The following is a 20,790-nucleotide window of genomic DNA, read 5'->3' as shown; positions in this document are numbered from 1 at the left end:
TCAAGCAGCAGTTTTTACCAAGACAGTAGTTGTTTGAATTTCGCTGATCCATTTGAACCAGATACTTAGTTACCAAAAACCTGTTAAATTTACATCTGATGGTTTTGGCAACATAGGGCCAATGCTATTGTAAGAAATATTGATGTGTCATCTTGGGTATAAAAGAAGGGGACAGTTGGACAAAGACCCTAGAGCATGCTGCCATCCCCCAGAGCTAATGGCCCTCCGCTCTTTAGAGAGAATTGCTGGCTCTCACAGCTTCATCTGTGTTTTGGAGAAAGCACCATCTAAAATACCAATGACAGATAGTAGTCCAACAGGTTTATTTGGAAGCACTAGATTTCGAAACGCTGCTTCTTCATCAGGTGGTTGTGGAGCAGAATCATACTACACGGAATTTATAACAACAGGATTGCAGTGTCATGGAATGTAATATTAAACAAATTTAGCTTGAGTCAGTCATCTTTTTGAACGATCATGTTAGTTCCTTCATATGTAAATCCCAGAGTTTTTTAAAAGTTTTATTCTCAAGATAGCTTTTAACAATAAGTGCCATCTCAGCTCAGATAATGCATTGAAGATTGTAGTTAGGAGTGTTTTATTCAGTTTGTTAATAGTTTAGATAATTTGTTCACTGTTAGGATTAGATAAGTAAATTATTATTTGTTGATTTTTTTTAAAGTGAGTATCAGGGATTTATTTTATTTAACCACTGGAAATAGCTGAAAAGCAGGTTACACCACTTCTCACATTCCTTTTACAGATTATACAGGTGAGGTGCTCCTCTTTGGGTGTTTTAATTTTAGTTCTCAGAGGGAGACAACCTCCGCTTCATCACACCATCTCCAGCAAAAAAAAAAGTCTAGCCATCACCCCTTGACCTTTAATCGTATTACCATTGCTCAAGTCCCCACTATCAACACCCATGGGGTTAACATTATCCAGCGGAACTGGACTCGCCATAGCAGTACACCTGCTGCTGAGGTGTATCAAAACATATCTGAACAGATTGATTAATGATATCTGCAAATACTGTGTCTATAAGAACAGGTCAAAGGCTACCAATCTTGCAGAACATATCTCACCTCTAGACTCCCAAAATCATAGAGATCTACAGTACAGCAAAAGATCCTTTGGCTCATGACATCCGTACCAGTCAAAAACAACTACTTAACTATTCTAATGCCATTTTCCAACTCAGTGCCTTGTATGCTTGGCATTGCAAGTGCACATTTAAGTTATGAAGGTTTCTGCCTCTACCATCCTTAAAAGTGGTGAGTTCTAGATTCTCACCCCCCCTCTGGGTGAAAACAATTTTCCTCTCAATAGACAGTCTGCCCTGATCTTAAATCTATGTTTCTTCCTGTCAACCCTATCTATGCCCCTCATAACTTTTTACTTGTTATTCATGTCCCCTCTCAATCTGCTGTAAGAAAAGCAATCCATTTTGTCCAATATTTCTTTGCAACTTGAAACTTCCCAGTCCAAGCAGCATCCTTGTCAACATCCTCTTCACCCTCTCCACTTCTGTCACCTCCCTTTTATAATTTTGATTCCAGAACTGCACTTCTCTATGACTCTAGCTATAGCCTCACCAAACTTTTATACAGTTTCAGCGTCACGTCCCTGCTCTTAAATTCTATACCTCGACCAATAAATACGAGTATACCATATGATGCCTTAATCACTTTATCCACTTGACCTGATACATTAAGAGACCAGTTGCATGCACAGCAAGGTCCTTCTGATCCTCGGTGTTTCCCAGGGTTATATCACTCATCATGTATTCCTTTGCCTTGTTTGTTCTGCCCAAGTGCATCAGCTTGCTTTTATCCAGATTGAATTCAATTTTGCTACTGAGCAGCCCGTCTAATTAATCCATCCAAATCCTCTTATAGTCTAAGGCTGACCTCTTCATTGTTTACCTCCTCACCAATTTTTGTATAATCTGCGAACGTACTGATCAACCCTTCGACATTCCACTATCTGGAAGGCACAAGTCAATAGGGTGACGGAATACTCCCTGGTGACATTCAAGAGGCTTAACGCCATCCAGGATAAAGCGGTCCACTTGCTTGGCGCCACATCTGCAAACATTTACTGCCTCCACCTTTGTCACTCAGTAGCAGCAACGTGTACTACCAACAAGATGCTTTGCATAAGTTTATGAAGGTTCCTTAGATAGTAACTTCCAAAGTTGCTGCTTATGTTGTTTGGAATGCAAGTAGTCCACTGTTGTAGCTGCCTGTGGTCGTCACTCCTACAGATACTAACATAGGCAGATGGATCTTCAGCAGGCAAGTTGGTGAGGATAAGAGCAAGTAGGAGTTTCCCTCTAATTGGTTCCTTCACCTGTTAACAGACTCAGTCTAGCAGCTATGACCTTTAGGACTCCACCAGCACTGGTGCTGCTAAGCCATTTTTACCGATGGACTATGAAGTCCCCTTCCTCTACAGTATAGTCCTTGCCATGCACAATCTTTCCTCTGAGTCGTGTTCAACATGGAGGCTAACTGATTCATCAGCAAGCATGAAATTTCCTTTCCCTTGTTCAATCTGATGTCATGAGGTCTCATGGGGTTATTGGTCAGTTTTGCAAACTTGAGTGCAACTCCCTCCTGACTGTGCTAACCCCTCTGAATGGTCTGTAATGTCAGTGGAACAGGGCATTACAATACGGATTTAATGGTGCTGACTAGGATATTTTCTGCAAGAGCATGTTCAGAGGAGGTTCATAAGAATGGTCCTAGGAATGAAAAGCTTAACATATGGGGAACATTTGAGGACTCTGGGTTTATACTTGAAAGATGAGGGGAAATCTAATTGAAACATAGAGAATGCTGAATGGCCTGGACAGAACAGATGTTGGGAAGATGTTTCCATTGGGAGGAGAGACGAGGACCCAAGGGTATAGCTTTGGAGTAAAGGGAAGACCTTTTAGAACAGAGATCAGGAGAAACTTCTTCATCCAGAGAGTGGTGAATCTGTGGAACTCATTGCTACAGAAAGCTGTGGAGGTGAGGTTATTGAGTATATTTAAAACCGAGATAGATTCTTAAGTATCAAAGGGATAAAGGGTTACTGGGAGAAAGTAGAAGAATGGGGATGAGAAACTTATCAACCATGATTGAATGGTGGAGCAGACTCGATGGGCTGAATGACCTAATTTCTGCTCCTATGTCTTATAGTCTAAGATATGACTCTGAGTATGATAATGTCAGGCTGTTGCTTGATTTGTGTATGGAATAGCTCTCCCAATTTTAGCGCTAGCCCCCATATGGTAAGGAGGACTTTGCTGCTTGATATAGCATGTGTTTCTCTTTATTGTTTACAATGCCTAGATTAGTAAGAGGTGGTCCATCTGGTCTCCTTTCATTTTGAGACTTTTTAACAATTTTAGTAAAGGTCACTTTAGTGGACAGTTGAGAGTCAATCACATTGTTGTGGCTGTGATGTTATATGTAAGCCTGACAAGGTAAGGATTGCAGTTTTCTTCCCTGCAGGACATTACAAAACCGGGTGGTAATTTTTCATGACAATTAATGATGGTTTCATAGTCATCATGAGACTCTTAATTCCAATTGTATTGAATTCAAATTCCACTATTTTGTGGGGTAGGATTTGAACCCAGGTCCCCAGAGTATTACCTGACCTTCTGGATTGCTAGTCCAATAACAAATGCATAACGCCATCACCTGCCTATTATTTGGTTAGGCTATTTGTTTGGTTGAGGGTATCATGGGATAGGGAGAAAAGGTGGGTAAATGGCATTGAACTGGATATCAGCCAAGACCACATTGAACTGTGGAGTAGGGTAAAAATGTTGTATTCGTTACTTCTGTTTCTTAGCACGATGCCAGAATTTCATGTGTTCCAGAAATAAAATATTGTGTGCCTATAACATCCGATTTATTTTCTTTTCACAGTAAATGACCTTGGAGGTAACATCAAAGGAGAAGGCAAAAGCTCCTCTGCTGCTGACAGAGTGGTGGAAGAGATAAGGGCAAAAGGCGGCAAAGCTGTGTCTAACTATGGTACTTTTTGTTCAATTTAATTTCCCCTCCTTTCAGTTTATAAATGCATCATACAGGTCATTCTGAGATAACACTTGCTTAGGCAGCACAACTTGGCTATAACGTCGCTGAAGAATTAGGGAACAGTATTTTGGAGAGCACCTACCTGTGTTGGCAATAGCAGATTCCAGCGGAGATCGGTTAGTGTGCTTTGCATGACATCAGTGCCAGTCTTCGTGCCATTATGAACATGTTCTGAAGTTTATATGCCATTCTGCGCATGTGCAATTTCAGCGCTGAAGTCTCTGTGCCGTTCTGCGCATGCATGATGTGAGCTCCATGCCATTCTGTGCAGCTTTCTGTGAGAGGTAGTGTACAGTGAGCAGCTTTTTTACATGTACAGTGTTAAATTTACTTTTTGCATTGTTAATAAATATGATTTCAGCCTTCATTTAGGCTGCGCTATACTTTGTGTTAGACTTTTAGCTAATTTTTGAGCGATTACGAGTGATTTTGTTTGCTAGTTTGCCCCTAACCCCATTTTTCTCTCAGACCCCATTATTTCTATTAAGCAATTTTCTATTAAGCGAGGTTTTTCTGGAACGCAACTGTAGCATTATAGGAGAACTGCCTGTATTACTGTTGTGTTCCCAGGCTTGGCTCTTTCCCTTTTTGATCATATTTTTAAACCCTCATGACTTCCTAGTTTAAAAGTCAAATGTTGCTTTCAGTTTAATTGCGCATTTTTCCCCTCAAAGAAGTGTTTTATCATCAACAATAAATTAAAAATTTTGTAAATATTCTGCAGTAATCACAGCATTTGTGAAACTAGACTTGAAGCCGCAACAGGAGATAATTTGTTTTTGCAACAATAGATTCGAGCCTGCAATATTGCAGCTGTGATTTTATTGTCATTGAGTTCTATATCTTTGGTACTTTAAAAAAAATTATTTTCTTTTGTTTGTAGCTTGTGAAAGGGAAAGCATGTTTATTCATTTTATTGGAATTTTTTAAGAAAGGTATTGCATCATCAAAACTTTCCAGCCAACCCTTAATGACACACAAATCAAAATAAACTAAAAGTATACCATTCTTTTTTAACGAGCACAATATTGAAATCCAATTCAAACCTAAAGATACACATTGGCTACCCCATTTTAGAACACAAAGTTTCCAAATACAGATAATTCTTCTATAATATAATAGTTGTGTTCTTGTGCAACCCTGCACAGTAGAAAAATCGTATTTTAGAAACCGTGCTTAAAGTGTTAGTGGTGTAATCATGTTATAGTCAACACACATTTTAAAGGTTTGCACTTTAGAAACAGCATTCCAAGTTTGTCACTCACGTTACAGCGAATTCATGTTAACAAAATGCAAGTTATAGCAGAATGGCCTGGAGTAATAATATCATCATGAATCTTCACCACAGTATGAGGGACTGTATTATAGGATTAGAAACAAAGGGGTGAAGCATACATTTAATGGAGGGATATTGAAGAGTAGTGAATCTAGAAATTCAAAAACCATTTCCAAATCTTGAGAGTTGAGGCAAATAAAATCAGTAACATTTTCAGCTTTTGAATAGTGGCACAAAATGTAAGAGCAAGCAAATATTGATTAATTCTTGCAAAGCATTGAGGATACTAATTTCCGCATTGTTTATAGCATTGGATAGCCTGTTATAGCAAGGGAATGAAAGACACAGACGATGCACAACATAATTGATGCCATTTTAAAAATTACTTTAAGGAATGTGGTGATTACTAGCAAGGCCAGCATTGTTTCCCATCTCCACTTGCCCCGAACTGATTTCTGGCTGTTTCAGAGGGTTGTTAAGAGTCAGCTGTGTTACCATGGATCTGAAGTCACATGTAGGCCAGATCAGGTAAGCATGGCAGGTTTGCTTCTCTAAAGGAGATTAGTGGATCGGATGGACTTTTAAAAACAATCACTGATAATTTAATGGTCACCATTACTGAGATTCACTTTTAGTTCTAGGTTCTTTACTTACTGAATTTAAATTTCATAAGCTGCAGTGGTGAGATTTGAACTCCGTGCCCACAACAATAGTCTGGTTTTCTGGATTACTAGTCCATTGATATGACTAACATGCCACCATCTCTCTTTCCTTCCCTCCTCTCCTTCTGTCCAACCCAACCCTCCCCTCAAGACCTTTGTGATTCTGGCACTATCTCCATTGGAGCAGAGAAAACTGATTCAAGAGGTTTTAGAAAATTATGAATCTTGTTAGAAACAAAAGTGGTTTCCTTTGATAGGGCTATAAGTAAAACACTTGACTCAATTTCCCCCTTTTGTTAAGAATGAGAGATGTTTGAAAACATTTCTTGAGTCCATAATTTGGAATGTTGGATACTCTGTCTAACTCCTCTGTTAAAAATTCCACAACACCAGATTATAGTCCAAATAAACCTGTTGGACTATAACCTGATGTTATGTGATTTTAGCTTTGTCCACCCCAGTCCATCACCGGCACCTGCACATCATAACTCCTTTGTGCCAGCGAAAGTTGCATCTTCTAAGAAAAAGTGAATAAATATTTGAAGCAGTGACTGGAGCACTAATATTGATCAGAAGTGGATTGAAATATTTTTGAGTTGCTTTACCAAAGAACTGGTACAACCAGATGTGCTAATTGGTCAAGGCTCTAATGTCGTAAATTACTGTGGTAATGGCTAAACCTTCCCTGTAACTTACATTGAGCCTCATTCACCACTAGATGCCGGTATAAGACTATAGCACTTCAGTTCCTTTTTCGGTGACTGAAAGTGCACCAAATGAAACCTACAAAAAGTCTTTGGAATTGATTTTTTAAAAATTATTTTTTGCTCATTGAATTTATTTCTACTAGCTTGATCAAATGTTTCAGTTTTCATTTAAAATTTATGAACCATGATAAACTATCCAAATAAGGATTTGGAAACAAGAATTCATTTAATTTGTTAGGCAGCTGACATATTGGCTGAAGACGATACTCTATATAAATTGGCATGTATTCAATGTTGCTTTAGCAGAACTTTGATAGCATTTTTAATCAATGATTGATCAGTTGGGGTTATTTGAATATTTGCATAATTTCAAAGCACTAGTAAGAACTCTCAAAGAATTCCTAATGAATCTTGAAGTTTGTATGTCTCACATTGAGTTGTTTTTCATACTAAAGATTGTGATTTTGCCATGCTTTGCAGATTCTGTGGAAGAAGGTGAAAAGATTGTTCAGACTGCTTTGGATACATACGGAAGAATAGGTAAGTGGTTTGACAAATTCATAATAAACAACCTGATAAGGTGAATGAACTTTGTGTCAAGTTTGACATCAGCCTCTTTGAAGGGAGGTTAACTAGTGCTGTAGGAGATTATTTAAACTGATGATTTGGTAGGAAAATGTATGCTAGAGTGAAGCATTGCAGAGAAATAAAAGGTTCGTGGGTATGGGAAAATTAAATACAGTAGTTCACAGTTGGGAAAAATCAAATGGGAGAAAGATGAAGCAGGACATTTGAGTGCAAGTGCATAAATGTCAGAGCTTGATAAATAAAGTTATTGAGGAACTGGTAGCTGCTTGGGTTTATGATATAGTGCCAATAATTGAGACTTACTGGAATAAGAGGAGGAATAAGCATTTAATGTGCATTAATATAATGCTTATATAAAACGGAAGAAATATGAGACATATTAAACGTGTTCTGCCATTCAGAGCAATTGTGACTGATCTTCTGCTTTAACTTCGTTCATTACTGTCTCTGCCCCCTTCAATATCTTTTGATTCCCGCAGTATCTAAAAATCTATGAATCATTTATGAAGTGAATAAGTTGCTCTTCATCCCAGTCCTAAATGGCCAACTCTTTTAGTCTGAAGCATCGACCACTAGCTCTAGATTCCTCAGCCAGAGGAAATGTTCTTGATATCCACCTTGTCCATTCTATTAAATAATTCTTTTATTTCAATGAGATCATCTTTCACTCTTCAAACAGTGGGAAATACAGACCTAGAGCAGAATCTTCCCAGACCCTGAAAGATGTGGCTATAACAAAAACTTTCAGCAGATGGAATGAGATATTAAGCAAGGCCTTTCTCAATATTGAGACCAAAATGTTGCATTTTCGAACCAAGTCCTGGAGGTTGAGATGAGATCCTTGCTGTATAGTGGCATGAGGCCTATTAATGCAGATTATTGCTTTTTGTCACCATCATTATGACTTAGTTTTACCTTGTAAATGTGCATTCTCCTACTTAACAGATTTTAAAAAAAGATGCTGAGAATTCCCAAAATAAAAGCTAGATTGCTTGCCTGGCGATTTCAGCTTGATGCTTTTTCTTCAGGATCTTTATTTTGGACATCAATTTTCAACATCTGGAGGCATGCTCAATGGTCAGTGACCACATACACGCTTTGTCCACAAACGTTGGCATTTGACAACAGCCTTACTGCATCATTAACATCTCTGAACCACTTACAGTATGCTTCTGTACTTTAATGGTGCACTTTGGTCCACACTGGCACTAAGGATGACACCCAGCTCATGGACTAAACAAAGCTATATATCAGTGCCCCTAACTTGATCTGTTAAACCTCATTCGCTTTGTTTACCTAGATGCTTATAACATTCCTGCCTTGCCTTTTTGTGCTTTGGCTCCTTAGCCTGACCTTGAAGGCTCTCACTATTTATGCCTCGCCATGCTGTTAAGCACATACCCAAAACCAAGCAGCTTGCCATGGTTGTTAGCAGTCATCAGTCAAGGGCATGATCATATTTCTGTACAATACGTTGCTATGAAACTGTTATACCTGCATCATGTGCCAGCATGATACTTGCTAAAGACACTGGACATACTTCAAGCAAATGGCCATATTTCAAAGTCGAGCCTAAGCCTCAAGGGTTACTCTCTTCAGGGTCCTGACACAGGAGGTCAAGGAGAATAATCCACAGCTCTGCAGTGGGGAATGGGCTGTGATCAGCCCTGTGGTTCTAATGAAATCAGTATAGGCAACTGAAGGAACACAATGGAAGAGCTGCACAGATATATCTGGGATCTGGTCACTCATCGTTTGGCGTTGTCTGGCTAAGTCACTCAAGGGGATGAGTCCTGGTTAATCCTGGGGGGTTCACTAAAAGTCAAAAAATGTTATCAGGATTCATTTTTGCAGGAGAGAAGGTGGAGAACTCAAATGTAGGGCTTAGAACTAGAATGCTGGGATGTAGAGTGACTGAAAATCGTGAAGGAAGGGCAAAACTAATCAATTTGGAGGTGAATTTGGATGAGAAAACACTCCATGGGCCTCATGGAGAAAAGCCCTCCATGAAACTTGATGGAACTAATTCTTGGCTGATCCCTGGTGAGATTCAGTTCTGAATACCTATACAAGGTATTCGCCAAAAACGGATACCCGCGCAACTTCATCAGCAGATGCCTAAGAGAAAGACCACGGAACGAGGACATACCACAACCAAAAGGACTAGCCACACTACTATACATCAGGAGCATCTCGGAACTGACTGCCAGACTACTGCGACCCCTAGGACTCATAACGGTACACAAACCAACAGCCACGCTCAGACAACAACTCACCAGAACGAAGGACCCGATACCCAACATGAGCAAGACAAATGTAGTGTACAAAATACCATGCAAGGACTGCACTAAACACTATATAGGACAAACAGGAAGACAGCTAACAATCCGCATACATGAACATCAACTAGCCACGAAACGACACGACCAGCTATCCTTAGTAGCCACACACGCAGACAACAAGCAACATGAATTCGATTGGGACAACACTACTATCATAGGGCAAGCCAAACAGAGAACAGCCAGGGAATTCCTAGAGGCATGGCATTCATCCACAAACTCCATCAACAAACACATCGACCTGGACCCAATATACCAACCACTACAGCAGACAGCTGAAACTGACAACCGGAAGCGGCAGGGACAGACCACTATAAACACCGGAGGAAACATCAAAGAAGCGCTTCGCAGGAGGCTCCCAAGCACTGATGATGTCGCCTAGCCAGGGGATGAAACGTTTGCAACAAAAACTTCCAGCTCGGCAAACAGAACCACAACAACGAGCACCCGAGCTACAAATCTTCGCACAAACTTTGAATTCAGTTCTGAGTCTAATCCATTTTCCCTCAAAGGTCAATCTGTTAATGCCATGCAGCAGTCTAGTGTATTTTTGTTGCACTCTTAAAACTTGGGCAAGGAAGTCAAACTGTATGCAGTACTTGAAGAGTGATTTTACAAAGATCTTGAATTTTGCAGTAACACTTCTTACTATCATACTTCAACTGTTTGCAGTAAAGGCTAGAATGCAATTTATTTTCCTAAATGTTAGGAACAGTGAATCTCGAAACCTGTGAATTTTGAGATTTCTGTACAGGGATGTACAGATAAACATTAAAAATAGCATTTCCCAGTCTTTCTCTTTTTAGAAGAGATGGATCTAAAGCTGAGTGCTTATTTTAAAAGCTAGTATTTGATTATAAAAATTCAAAAATATTAATATAAAATTCAGTTATTGATAAGTGACTTTTCACAAATAGGTTGCTACACTATTACAGTCTACTGTTTTAAACCGGACTCTGATTTTATTTCTTTCAGATATTGTTGTTAACAATGCTGGGTGAGTATAATATTTATTCAATTTCTTTTAAAATATATTCAACATACTGTAATCCTTCAATAGGCCACAGGTTAACTGGATGAAAAAATGAAAAGAAATGTTAGAACAATAAGACATGATTGTTTGAAAACCAGATTTTAGCACAGACTGAAACAAATGAATGTATTTTGAATAAGACTGGAGATGCCTAAGCAGACATTTACATGTCTGCACTTTCAGTGTTTGTTGGATTCAATTTTTGTGGAGTAGCGCATGAAACTCCACACATCGACTTCCGCTGAAGATATGGAGTGCACTGCTAGGTGCACAATGGCTCATTACAAGATCTTGAATGTCCCATTGATGGATTTCGTGGAAAAGCAATATCCTGTATGTGCTGCTTCTCTCCTTCCATTTTGAAGTCGATGCTGTCTCCTGAATGACCTTATGTCCTCCTCCCATTCATACTGCAGAGCAAGGAATATTCCCAGCAAAATATTGAAGGCTTTTGTCCTGGTGTCTCCTATAGAGTAGCACAGCACTTGCTCTTTTTAGATGAAGTCTCAGAACTTTGTAGAATGAATGTTCTTGCCGTTCTTCCAAGACTTCGAGCAGTGTATCAATATGTTTTGAAATTCCCCTTTGAATTTCCCAACAGTAAGTGAACATTAGAAGATCAGATACCTTTAAGTGTTACCTGAAATTTTCTGCAAATGAAGGCTCGATAGGACAAGAATGAATCACCCAAAATGCTGTGCAGCCTGCTTTGTGAGCACTGGCAGGCATTTTACATAGGAACTTTATTACCTGATTATCTTCTGTGTGGCTGTTCCAAATGCAAGCTTCAACACTTTTACCAAGATTACCTCTTAGGATTCTTAAGGGACTTGACTGGGTAAATGCTGAGAGGGCATTTCCTCTCATGGGAGTGTCTAGGACCAGAGGACATAGTCTCAGAATAAGGAATCACCAATTTAAGACTGAGATGAGGAGGAATTTCTTCTGAGTGAGTCTTTAACATTTCTCGCCTCAGAGCTGTGAAGGCAGAGTCTTTGTGTATATTGAACACTGAAATAGATAGATTCTTGATTTAGGGGAATTGATGAAAGTGGGCGTGAGGAATATTGGATCAGCCAGGAACCTTTCGAATGGCAGAATTGACTTGAGGCCCTGAGCAGCCACTCATATTCCTGATTCTTATGTTCTTAGGCTAAATGTAGGTTGTTCTTAGTCATCTTGGAGACTCTTTGATTCCCAAACTATCAGAGGGGTGGGGCCAGGCTGTGTACTGATACCTCCAAGTTTGGTTTTCTTTATCTACAGTATTTTAGGAAATGTTATAAACGTCATTATTTCTGTAAGTAGTTGCTGACCACTTCTTAGAAATAGATTAAAACAAAGAACTGCAGATGCTGTAAACCTAAAACAGTAAGTGTAGGGGACATTCAGCCGGTCTAACAGCATCTGTAGAAAGAAAAGCAGGGTTAATGTTTCAAGTCCAGAATGGTGTCACAGGACTGTAAAGTCTTTATTGCCATATTGATGCATATCGCTGTTTTAAGTGCAATTTTCTTCATCTTTTCAGGATTTTAAGAGATCGTTCCTTTGCAAGAACAAGTGACTTGGATTGGGGTAAGCTGAGAGCTGCATTTTGAGTTAAATGTGTGCAATGTATCAGCATAATGACTTCAGTTAATCAAATGGAATTTGTTACATAGCTGTGCATGACTGTGTAGATCATTTGGTGTTATTGTGGGATCTTCATATTAATCATATACTTATTAGTAGACATTAATGTAGTTCCTACTTTATGAAATATTTGTGAGAGCAAAATTATAATTGTAATTCGTTGGATATATGTGACAAATGTATTATCATACTAATGGAAGACTGGTTGGCTGTGTAGAATTCATAGAATCACTGAGACCCTACAGTGCAGAAAGAGACCATTTGGCCCATCGAGCTCTGTGACCCTCCAAAGAGCATCCAGCCCAGATCGAGACCCCTACCTTCTCCCCATAGTGCTAACCACTGAGCTACTGTGCTGCCCCTATTTAAAGTTAAAATTAATTTATTTAGTGGTAAGCACTATTATGTATTGGATCAAAACGTTTGAGTTTAATTTTTAATCTTATTTGAGGTAAACTCTTAAAAAGGTGCAAATAAACATCACCCACATAGGAAGGTCTTACAGCCCTTCCCAGGCACCTCTTCGTGGCTTCACCTTATCTCATGCATAGATTGAATGCTCACATCTAGTACTCTATTTTAAAGTTAATTCCAGAGCTAATCACTGTCTGCAAGAAGAACTTCATGTTATTAATCATTAAAGCCATTTTTAATGCAGTAAAAGCAATTTGAATCAATGTTCCCTTGACCGTTGTCCACTATTCAATACAAAGTAATATTCTGCTTTTGCCTTTGCTATTACTTTAATTATATTATACACCATTGTACTTTAATAATTAGGCTGCCTTCTTTTAGGCTGAAAAGACCTAAAATTTTAGTCTTCACACTTGATGTGGGGACATCAAACTTGTAATTCTCCTCTGATCAGAGCCTTCTATAAATTGATTATTACCTTCTTTGATTTCAGCTCTTTTGCCTATGTATGTTATTTATTGCATGTTTGTTATTGGGCTAGTAATTTTTAAAAAAGTTTTCTTTTTTAAAGATTTAATTCATAGAGTTCATTTGAGGGGCTCATTCAAGGTCACAAGAGCTGCATGGAATCACATGAAGAATCAAAAGTATGGCAGGTAAAAAGATCAAAGCTTGCTCTTTCATAGACATTTAGGCACTCGTATATTGAGCCACACAAGAGAAAATGCTGGAAAATCTCAGCAGGTGTGGCAGCATCTGTAAGGAGAGAAAAGAGCTGATGTTTCGAGTCTAACTGACCCTTTGTCAAAGCTCTGGTTAGACTCGAAATGCCAGCTCTTTTCTCTCCTTACAGAGGCTGCCAGACCTGCTGAGATTTTCCAGTATTTTCTCTTTTGGTTTCAGATTCCAGCATCCGCAGTAATTTGCTTTTATTTATTGAGCTACACACTTCATTTTCCACTAAACTTCACAGTTGAAATAGGAAAATTAATTTGTAACTTTTTTTCAGAATTATTATGACTGCATCATCTTCTGGAATATATGGCAATTTTGGACAAGCAAATTACAGTGCTGCAAAACTTGGATTGTTGGGTCTATCAAATACTCTCGCGATTGAGGGTCAAAAATATAATATCCAGTGTAATACTATTGCGCCAACAGCTGGTTCCAGATTGACTCAGACTGTTCTGCCTCAAGGTAGGTGTCATGAGAATACTTAGTCTATGGATAACAAACATAAATGTAATAATCAATTAATGGTTTCAGTTTCACCATTAGGAATGCCATTTCTAAGAAAATAAACACGTTTTTCATCCTTGTGCATTTACATGGCTATCATGTATTCCTACATCTGCACAGCGCAGGTTCAATACAGTGAAATTCCCTACTCTTGTGTCCTTCAATCCAAATGACAGAACAGCAAACACAACTGTTGTTTTCATCTTGCGTATCAGCCGGTATTACATTATTCCCCAGTGAAATTAAGTTCCACAACCTTTGCAGTATGCCTACTGAAGACTTAGTTGAGAATGTAAAAACTCAGTTCCTTATATCTTGTGATGAGAGAGCAGAAATGAAAGAACAGTTACCCAATTAGGTTTTTAACTTAATTTTATTGTCAGTATTAAAGGAAAAGCATATTCTAATTGTAAAGAACTAGAAAAGAAGAAAATCCTTGAGTTGACCTTGTATTTTAATCTAATTGCCTTTATAAAATGATTACAGCACAGAAGGACATTCAGTCTGTTGTATTTGTGCTTTCTTTATGATAGAATAAATCACATCTTACAATTGTCTGCCTTATCTCCATAACTCTGTACATTATTCCTTTTTGGAGAAAAATCCAATTTCCACTTAGATGCTTCTATTTAACCTGCTTCTATGAAACTGTTGGATCTTGTATTCCAGACACTAACCACATGCTATGTAAATTTTTTTTAACTTATCACCATTGCTTTTTTGCCCATTATTTATACCTGTTCCCCTGGTTCTCTGTCACTCCACCAATGGGAGTAGTATTTCCCTGAGCACTGTGTCGAGACACTTCCCCCTCTTACCTCATCAAAAAACTCAAGTGGGTTAGTTGAACACTTTTTCCTCATGAAATTCATGCTTTCATTTTACAACACAACAGAATAATTCATTGTGATTGTTCATATTCGGTTTTTGTGGCTGCAAATGAGCTTCCAGGATAGTATTTTGCCTCCAATCTGGTAGAGAATGCTGCTGTCTGGTGCTGGTTCGAGATTAGGGTCCTGAATCTTGATAAGGGAAACTGTGATAGTATAAAGTGCGAGTTGGCTATAATGCATTGAGAAATGCTACTGAGAGGAATGAAAGTAGATAGGCATACAATCGTACGTACAAAGAGTGTATGGGTGAACTACAAAAAATATTTATTCCTGTCTGATGGAAGAGTGCAAAGAAAACAATGGTCAAGCTATTGTTTTTGAAGGAAATTATATTAAATGCAAAAAAGGGGTGTGCAATTTGACAAGAAAAATCAATGGACCTGGAGATTGGGAACAATTTAGAAGTCAGCAAAGGAGGACCAGTGGATTGATTAAGAAGGAAAAATAAGACTATGACAATAAGTTTGTGGTGAACATAAGAACTGACTGTAAAGATTTTTAAAAAGTATAAAAGCAGAAAAAAAATGATGAAAACTAATATAGGTCACTTACAGTCAGAAATTAGGGAATTTATACTGGTAAACAAAGAAGGGCTGACTAGCTGAACTTTGCATCTGTTTTCACAAAGACGATACAAATAACAAAGCAGAAATGGTAAGGTACACCGGGCTTAGTGAGATGGAGAAACTAAAGTAATCTGTATTAGTAGTAAAATAATGTTGGAGAAATTGGTGGGATTGAAGGCTACTTAATCCCCAAGACTGGCAATCTACATCCCAGAGTACTTAAAAAAGTGGCCCGAGAAATAGTGGATACATTTGCAGTCATCTTCCAAGATTCTTTAGACTTTAGATTCTTTAAAACAGTTCTTACAGATTGGAGGGTTGCTAATGTAAGCAGTATTTAAAAAGAGAGGTAGAAAGAACACAAGGAATTTATAGACCAGTAGTGAATGTGACGTCAGTACTGGGGAAGATGCTGGAGTCCATGAACAAGGATTGTATAGAAAAACACAGATGCTAGAATCAGACTGAGTCAGTATTGACTTACAAAAGGACAATCATGCTTGCCAAATGTATTGGAATTATTCAAGGATGTAACGAGTAGATCGGGAGAGTCAGTGCATATGGTTTATTTGCAGTTTAAGAAGACTTTGTGTAAAATTAAAGTACCTGAAAATTAAGTGGGTTTGTGAGTAGCGTATTCAGGTGGATAGGAAATTGGTTAGCAGACAGGAAGCAGTAACAATAAATGGATCTTTTTCTGAATAACAGGTAGAGACTAATGGGGCATGGCAGAGATCAGTATTAAGACCACAGCTATTTACAATATGTGCTAATGATTTGGATGAGGGAACTAAATATAATAACTCAAATTTGCAGATGATACAAAGCTGGGTGGAAGGGTGAGGTGGGTGCAGAGATATTGCAGTGTGATTTGGATAGGTTGAATGAGTGGCCATAAAAGTGTGAGGTTATTCAATATCATAACAAAAATAAGATGACAGGCTGTAAATTGAGAGAGGGAATTTTCAATTAAACCTGGGTATTGTCATGCTGAAAGTAAGCGTGCAGGCTCACCGAGTAGTAAAGAAACCAAAACCTGTGTGTTTGCCTTCATAGCGAATTTGAGTGCAGGAGCAAGGATGTCTGCTGCAGTTATGTAGTCCATTTGTGAGGCCATAGCTGGAGTATCATATGCAGTTTTGGTCTCCTTATCTGAGGAAGGATATTTGTTATCAAAAGAGTGCCGTGAAGATTTACCACATTGATTCCTGGGATGGTAGGACTGACCTATAAGGAGAGATTGAGTCACTTAGGATTTTGTTCACTGGAATTTAGAAGAATTCAGGAGAATCTCATTGAAACATATAAAACTGTAATAGGACTACACAGGTTAGATGGAGGAAGATGTTCCCAATTGTGGGGGAGTCCAGGGCCAGGGGTCATTGTTTAAGGGTAAGGGGTAAACTTTTTAGGATAGAGAGTAGAAATTTCTTCACCCATGGGGTGGTGAGCCTGTGGAATTTACTGCCAAAGAAAATGGTTGAAGCCAAACATTGTTTTCAAGAAGGAGGTAGATAGAGTTCTGTGGCTAAAGAGTTGGAGCCATATGGGAGAAGGGTGGGATTAGGGGATTGAGCTCAGTAGTCACCTATGCTCATATTGAAAGGTGGAGCAGGCTTGAGAGGTTGGTTGATTGGCCAGTTCCTGCTCCAATCTTTTGTTCTATGCAAGTTCACATAGCAATCAAAGGAATCTGATCCAGTTATCTTCAGATGATAGTCCCCATAGTGTCAGTTTTATTTCAATGGTAACATTCACTTCTGAGTCAGAAAGTTTGGGTTTGACCACATTGCAGAATCTTAGTTTGAAATGCAAGTTCATTCTTCAATGCAGTACAGCATTTGCAGTCGGGGCAGTTATATTGAGGAGTGTAGTCACATGGAGTATAAATTCAATCATTTGATTACCTTTCAAATTGGTGTGGTGAAGCATATAATTACAAATTTAATTAATATTACCATTGGAGCATGAATTGCAGGACTGAATTGATTGGACAAAGATACTAGCCATAGTTGTCTTAAAGACCCTTTAGAAATGTGACACAGAGTCATAAAGATGTGCAGCATGGAAACAGACCCTTCGGTCCAACTCATCCATGCTGACCAGATATCCTAAATTGATTTACTCCCATTTGCCATGATGTGGCCCATATTCCTCTTAAACCCTTCCTATTAATTTACCCATCTGAATATCTTTGAAATGGTGCAATTGTACCAGCCTCCTCCAGTTCCTATGGCAGCTCATTCCATTCATGTATTACCCTTTGCATGAAAAGGTTGCTTGTAAAGTCCCTTCTAAATCTTTCCCCTCGCACCCTAAACCAATGTCCTCTCGTTCTGGACTCCCCCACCCTAGAGAAAATACCTTGTCTATTTATCCTATCCATGCCCTTTTAATTTATAAACCACTATAAGCTCACCCCTCAGCCTTCAATGCTCCAAAGAAAAAAGCCCCAGCTTATTCAGCCACTCCCTGTAGCTCAAACCTCCAACACTGGCAAAATCCTTGTAAATCTTTTCTGAGCTCTTTCAAGTTTCACACCATCCTTCCTACAGCAAGGAGACCAGAATTTCATGTAGTATCCCAAAAGTGATCTAACCAATGTCCTGTACAGCTGCAACATAGCCTCCCAACTCCTATACTCAATGCTCTGACCAATAAAGGAAAACATACCAAACACTTTCTTCACTATCCTATGTACCTGTGTCTCCACTTTGAAGAAACTATGAAGCTGCACTCTAAAGTCTCTTTGTTCAGAAACACTCTCCAGGACCTTACCATTAAGCTCATAAGTCCTTAATACCATATGTACATTTGTAGCTTAATTAAAATGCTTGATTTACCATAACAAAATGTTTAAATAAATATAGTACATACAGGCAGCTCTGCTGTAAAGAGGTAGTTATAAGAAAATTGCATAATAGCAGCACCATTTAAACTAATGGGGCCGGAATCCTGTTATAACCAATATATGCTTTAAAAGTTTGTGCTTTAGAAACAGTGTCTCTAATTTGTCAATTGTGTTATAGTGAATTCGCATTAATGAAATGCACATTAAAGCAGAATGACCTGTACAATAATTAGCCATTTAGCCTTTTGATCCATTCAGTGCAATTGTGTCTGATCTTCCTGAACTGTACATTCACCACTTAATTCTCTTAGTATGAAAAAAAATCAATATTTAAAGATATTGTACAACTAATCATCTGTAGATTCCTTGGCTTCTGCATTCCAAAGATTCTCAAATTTCGGATGAAAAATAATGTCTTCTCATCTCAGCCTGAAATACCCACTCTTTATTCTGAGACAATAACTGCTAATTCTAGCTTAGGTTAAAGACAGATATTGATGGTTTTTCTGTGATTAAAGGAGAAATCACAGGAACATGGTATCGAGATAGATGTTCAGCCTTGATCAAGAATGGCAGAGCAGGCTTAGATGATGAGGGAACTCTCCATGCTCCAATGTTCCTGGTGACAGGAATCATTGTCTAAGCATCCAGTCTTTCAAGCCCTTTAGGAATTTTCTGTTTTAATTCTTCTTCATTCTTCTTCATTCAAAGAAATGCAAATTGAGTCTATCAATCCCAGGAATCAGGCTATTCAAACAGTGCTACTCAGGTATAAAAGGTAACTTTATCACTTCCTAGGTAACAAGTCCAAGACCGTACACAGAAGGAGTGAAGGATTATGGATCTCTAAGTCCACATTTCTTCACTATTTTTGGATTACTTTATATCCAGACATTCTAATAATTGAGAGATTGGTTTGACAGTTTGTGGGATGCAAGCAGGACAATTCCATTGTGCTGAACATAGATTGACTGGATTTTGGTCCCTGTGACATGCAGTGTTGCTAAAGTTCTGGTACAAGCTGGGAATTCTGCTCAATGCTGCATTTAATAGCTTACACATAGTTACTACTGAGCCTGAGTGGTACCTGTTCTACAGATGTCAATTCTACACTGGACTGTAGCAAGACTACATAATGTTTCTTTTAAATAGTCAGGGTTGATTACCTTTCAAATGTAGTCCCATTTCTAATAAGATGTTTGCCTTTCTAATTTGTACCTCATTAGTGCAGATGCTTCAGGTGTAGGCCTGTACCCTAAAATTTCAGTGGTAAGCTTCCTTTCATTTAGATTTCATCAACTGCAGGGAAATTTGTGATCAAAAATCATATCTCCTTGCTGGTGGAATAGGATTCTGGAAGCCTTTGGACCATTTAATAAAGATATTCTTTATATTGGAGACACTTCAAATGATTGCCATTAATTTGTATTTTCTGGTTTAACAAAATAGTCGTATGTCTCGGTTGATTTGATATGTAATATTTTTAAATCTAGAATTAGTGGATGCTTTGAAACCTGAGTTTGTGGCTCCCTTGGTGATTTGGTTATGTCATGAAAAATGTGAAGAAAATGGCAGTTTATTTGAGGTAGGATATTTATCTCATTTTACATAATTTGATTTATCATTGATCACCTTTCTTTATATTGAAATGTACAAGGGAATTTCTGAGTTTTGTATTTCTGTTCTATCCTTTCTTTCAGGTGGGCGCTGGCTGGATTGGCAAACGTAAGTGATGCTTTGCAAATTGTGATATTCTTCCTGTGCTAACTTGGTTAATTAGAGTTATGCAAACTCCAAAACTACATTCAAAAATGCATTAGAATGAAAGAGGATTTTCAGTCTAATGACCAAAGAGCAACAAAGGATTGAGACATTGCTCTTCAAGTTAACTTTTCAGTTGTCAATTTTTTTAATAGCTGTGGCAACAGAACTTTTTAAAAAAAAATTGATTTCCTACTTAGTGTGTTTAATTTAGATTGATGGCTTTTGTTATGTTGCACAATTCTCTCTTTAGGCTACTTATCCACATATTTAAAAATCACACAACACCAGGTTATAGTCCAACAGGTTTAATTGGAAGCACACTAGCTTTCGGAGCGACGCTCCTTCATCAGGTGATTGTGGAGGGCTCGATCGTAACACAGAATCCACAATCACCTGATGAAAGAGCGTCGCTCCGAAAGCTAGTGTGCTTCCAATTAAACCTGTTGGACTATAACCTGGTGTTGTGTGATTTTTAACTTTGTACACCCCAGTCCAACACCGGCATCTCCAAATCATATCCACATTTTAGATTTTATCAACACCATGAATACTAATGAATAAATAATAATTTGACTGGGTGACAAGAAATTTATTGCATGTTGAATGGAATGGTACTATATTGAATCTAAGTTCTTTGTATAAATATTTTATGTGAAAGTAGCCTCCACCACTACCTTTGGCAGCTCATTCTATACATGTACCACCCTCTGCATGAAAAAGTTGCCCCTT

At 38.3% G+C, this 20,790-nt stretch overlaps 1 protein-coding gene across 1 annotated transcript in view; it reads left to right on the top strand.

Annotated features, from left to right (window-relative positions):
* hsd17b4 (hydroxysteroid (17-beta) dehydrogenase 4) overlaps nt 1-20,790 on the top strand; it is a 149,906-nt gene that overhangs the window by 7,112 nt on the left and 122,004 nt on the right. The window contains exons 3-10 of the mRNA XM_043711513.2: nt 3,927-4,034; nt 7,223-7,282; nt 10,645-10,666; nt 12,231-12,277; nt 13,320-13,404; nt 13,758-13,945; nt 19,791-19,882; nt 19,998-20,022. Of these exons, the coding sequence (XP_043567448.2) occupies nt 3,927-4,034; nt 7,223-7,282; nt 10,645-10,666; nt 12,231-12,277; nt 13,320-13,404; nt 13,758-13,945; nt 19,791-19,882; nt 19,998-20,022 (627 nt within the window). The remainder of the gene's footprint in view (nt 1-3,926; nt 4,035-7,222; nt 7,283-10,644; nt 10,667-12,230; nt 12,278-13,319; nt 13,405-13,757; nt 13,946-19,790; nt 19,883-19,997; nt 20,023-20,790) is intronic.

The sequence above is a fragment of the Chiloscyllium plagiosum genome, unplaced genomic scaffold (assembly GCF_037043375.1).
Source record: "Chiloscyllium plagiosum isolate Xiang-an unplaced genomic scaffold, Cpla_swu_hap1 HiC_scaffold_2, whole genome shotgun sequence".
In the NCBI taxonomy this organism is placed as follows: Eukaryota; Metazoa; Chordata; class Chondrichthyes; order Orectolobiformes; family Hemiscylliidae; genus Chiloscyllium; species Chiloscyllium plagiosum.
This window is presented reverse-complemented; position numbering and strand designations above follow the sequence as displayed.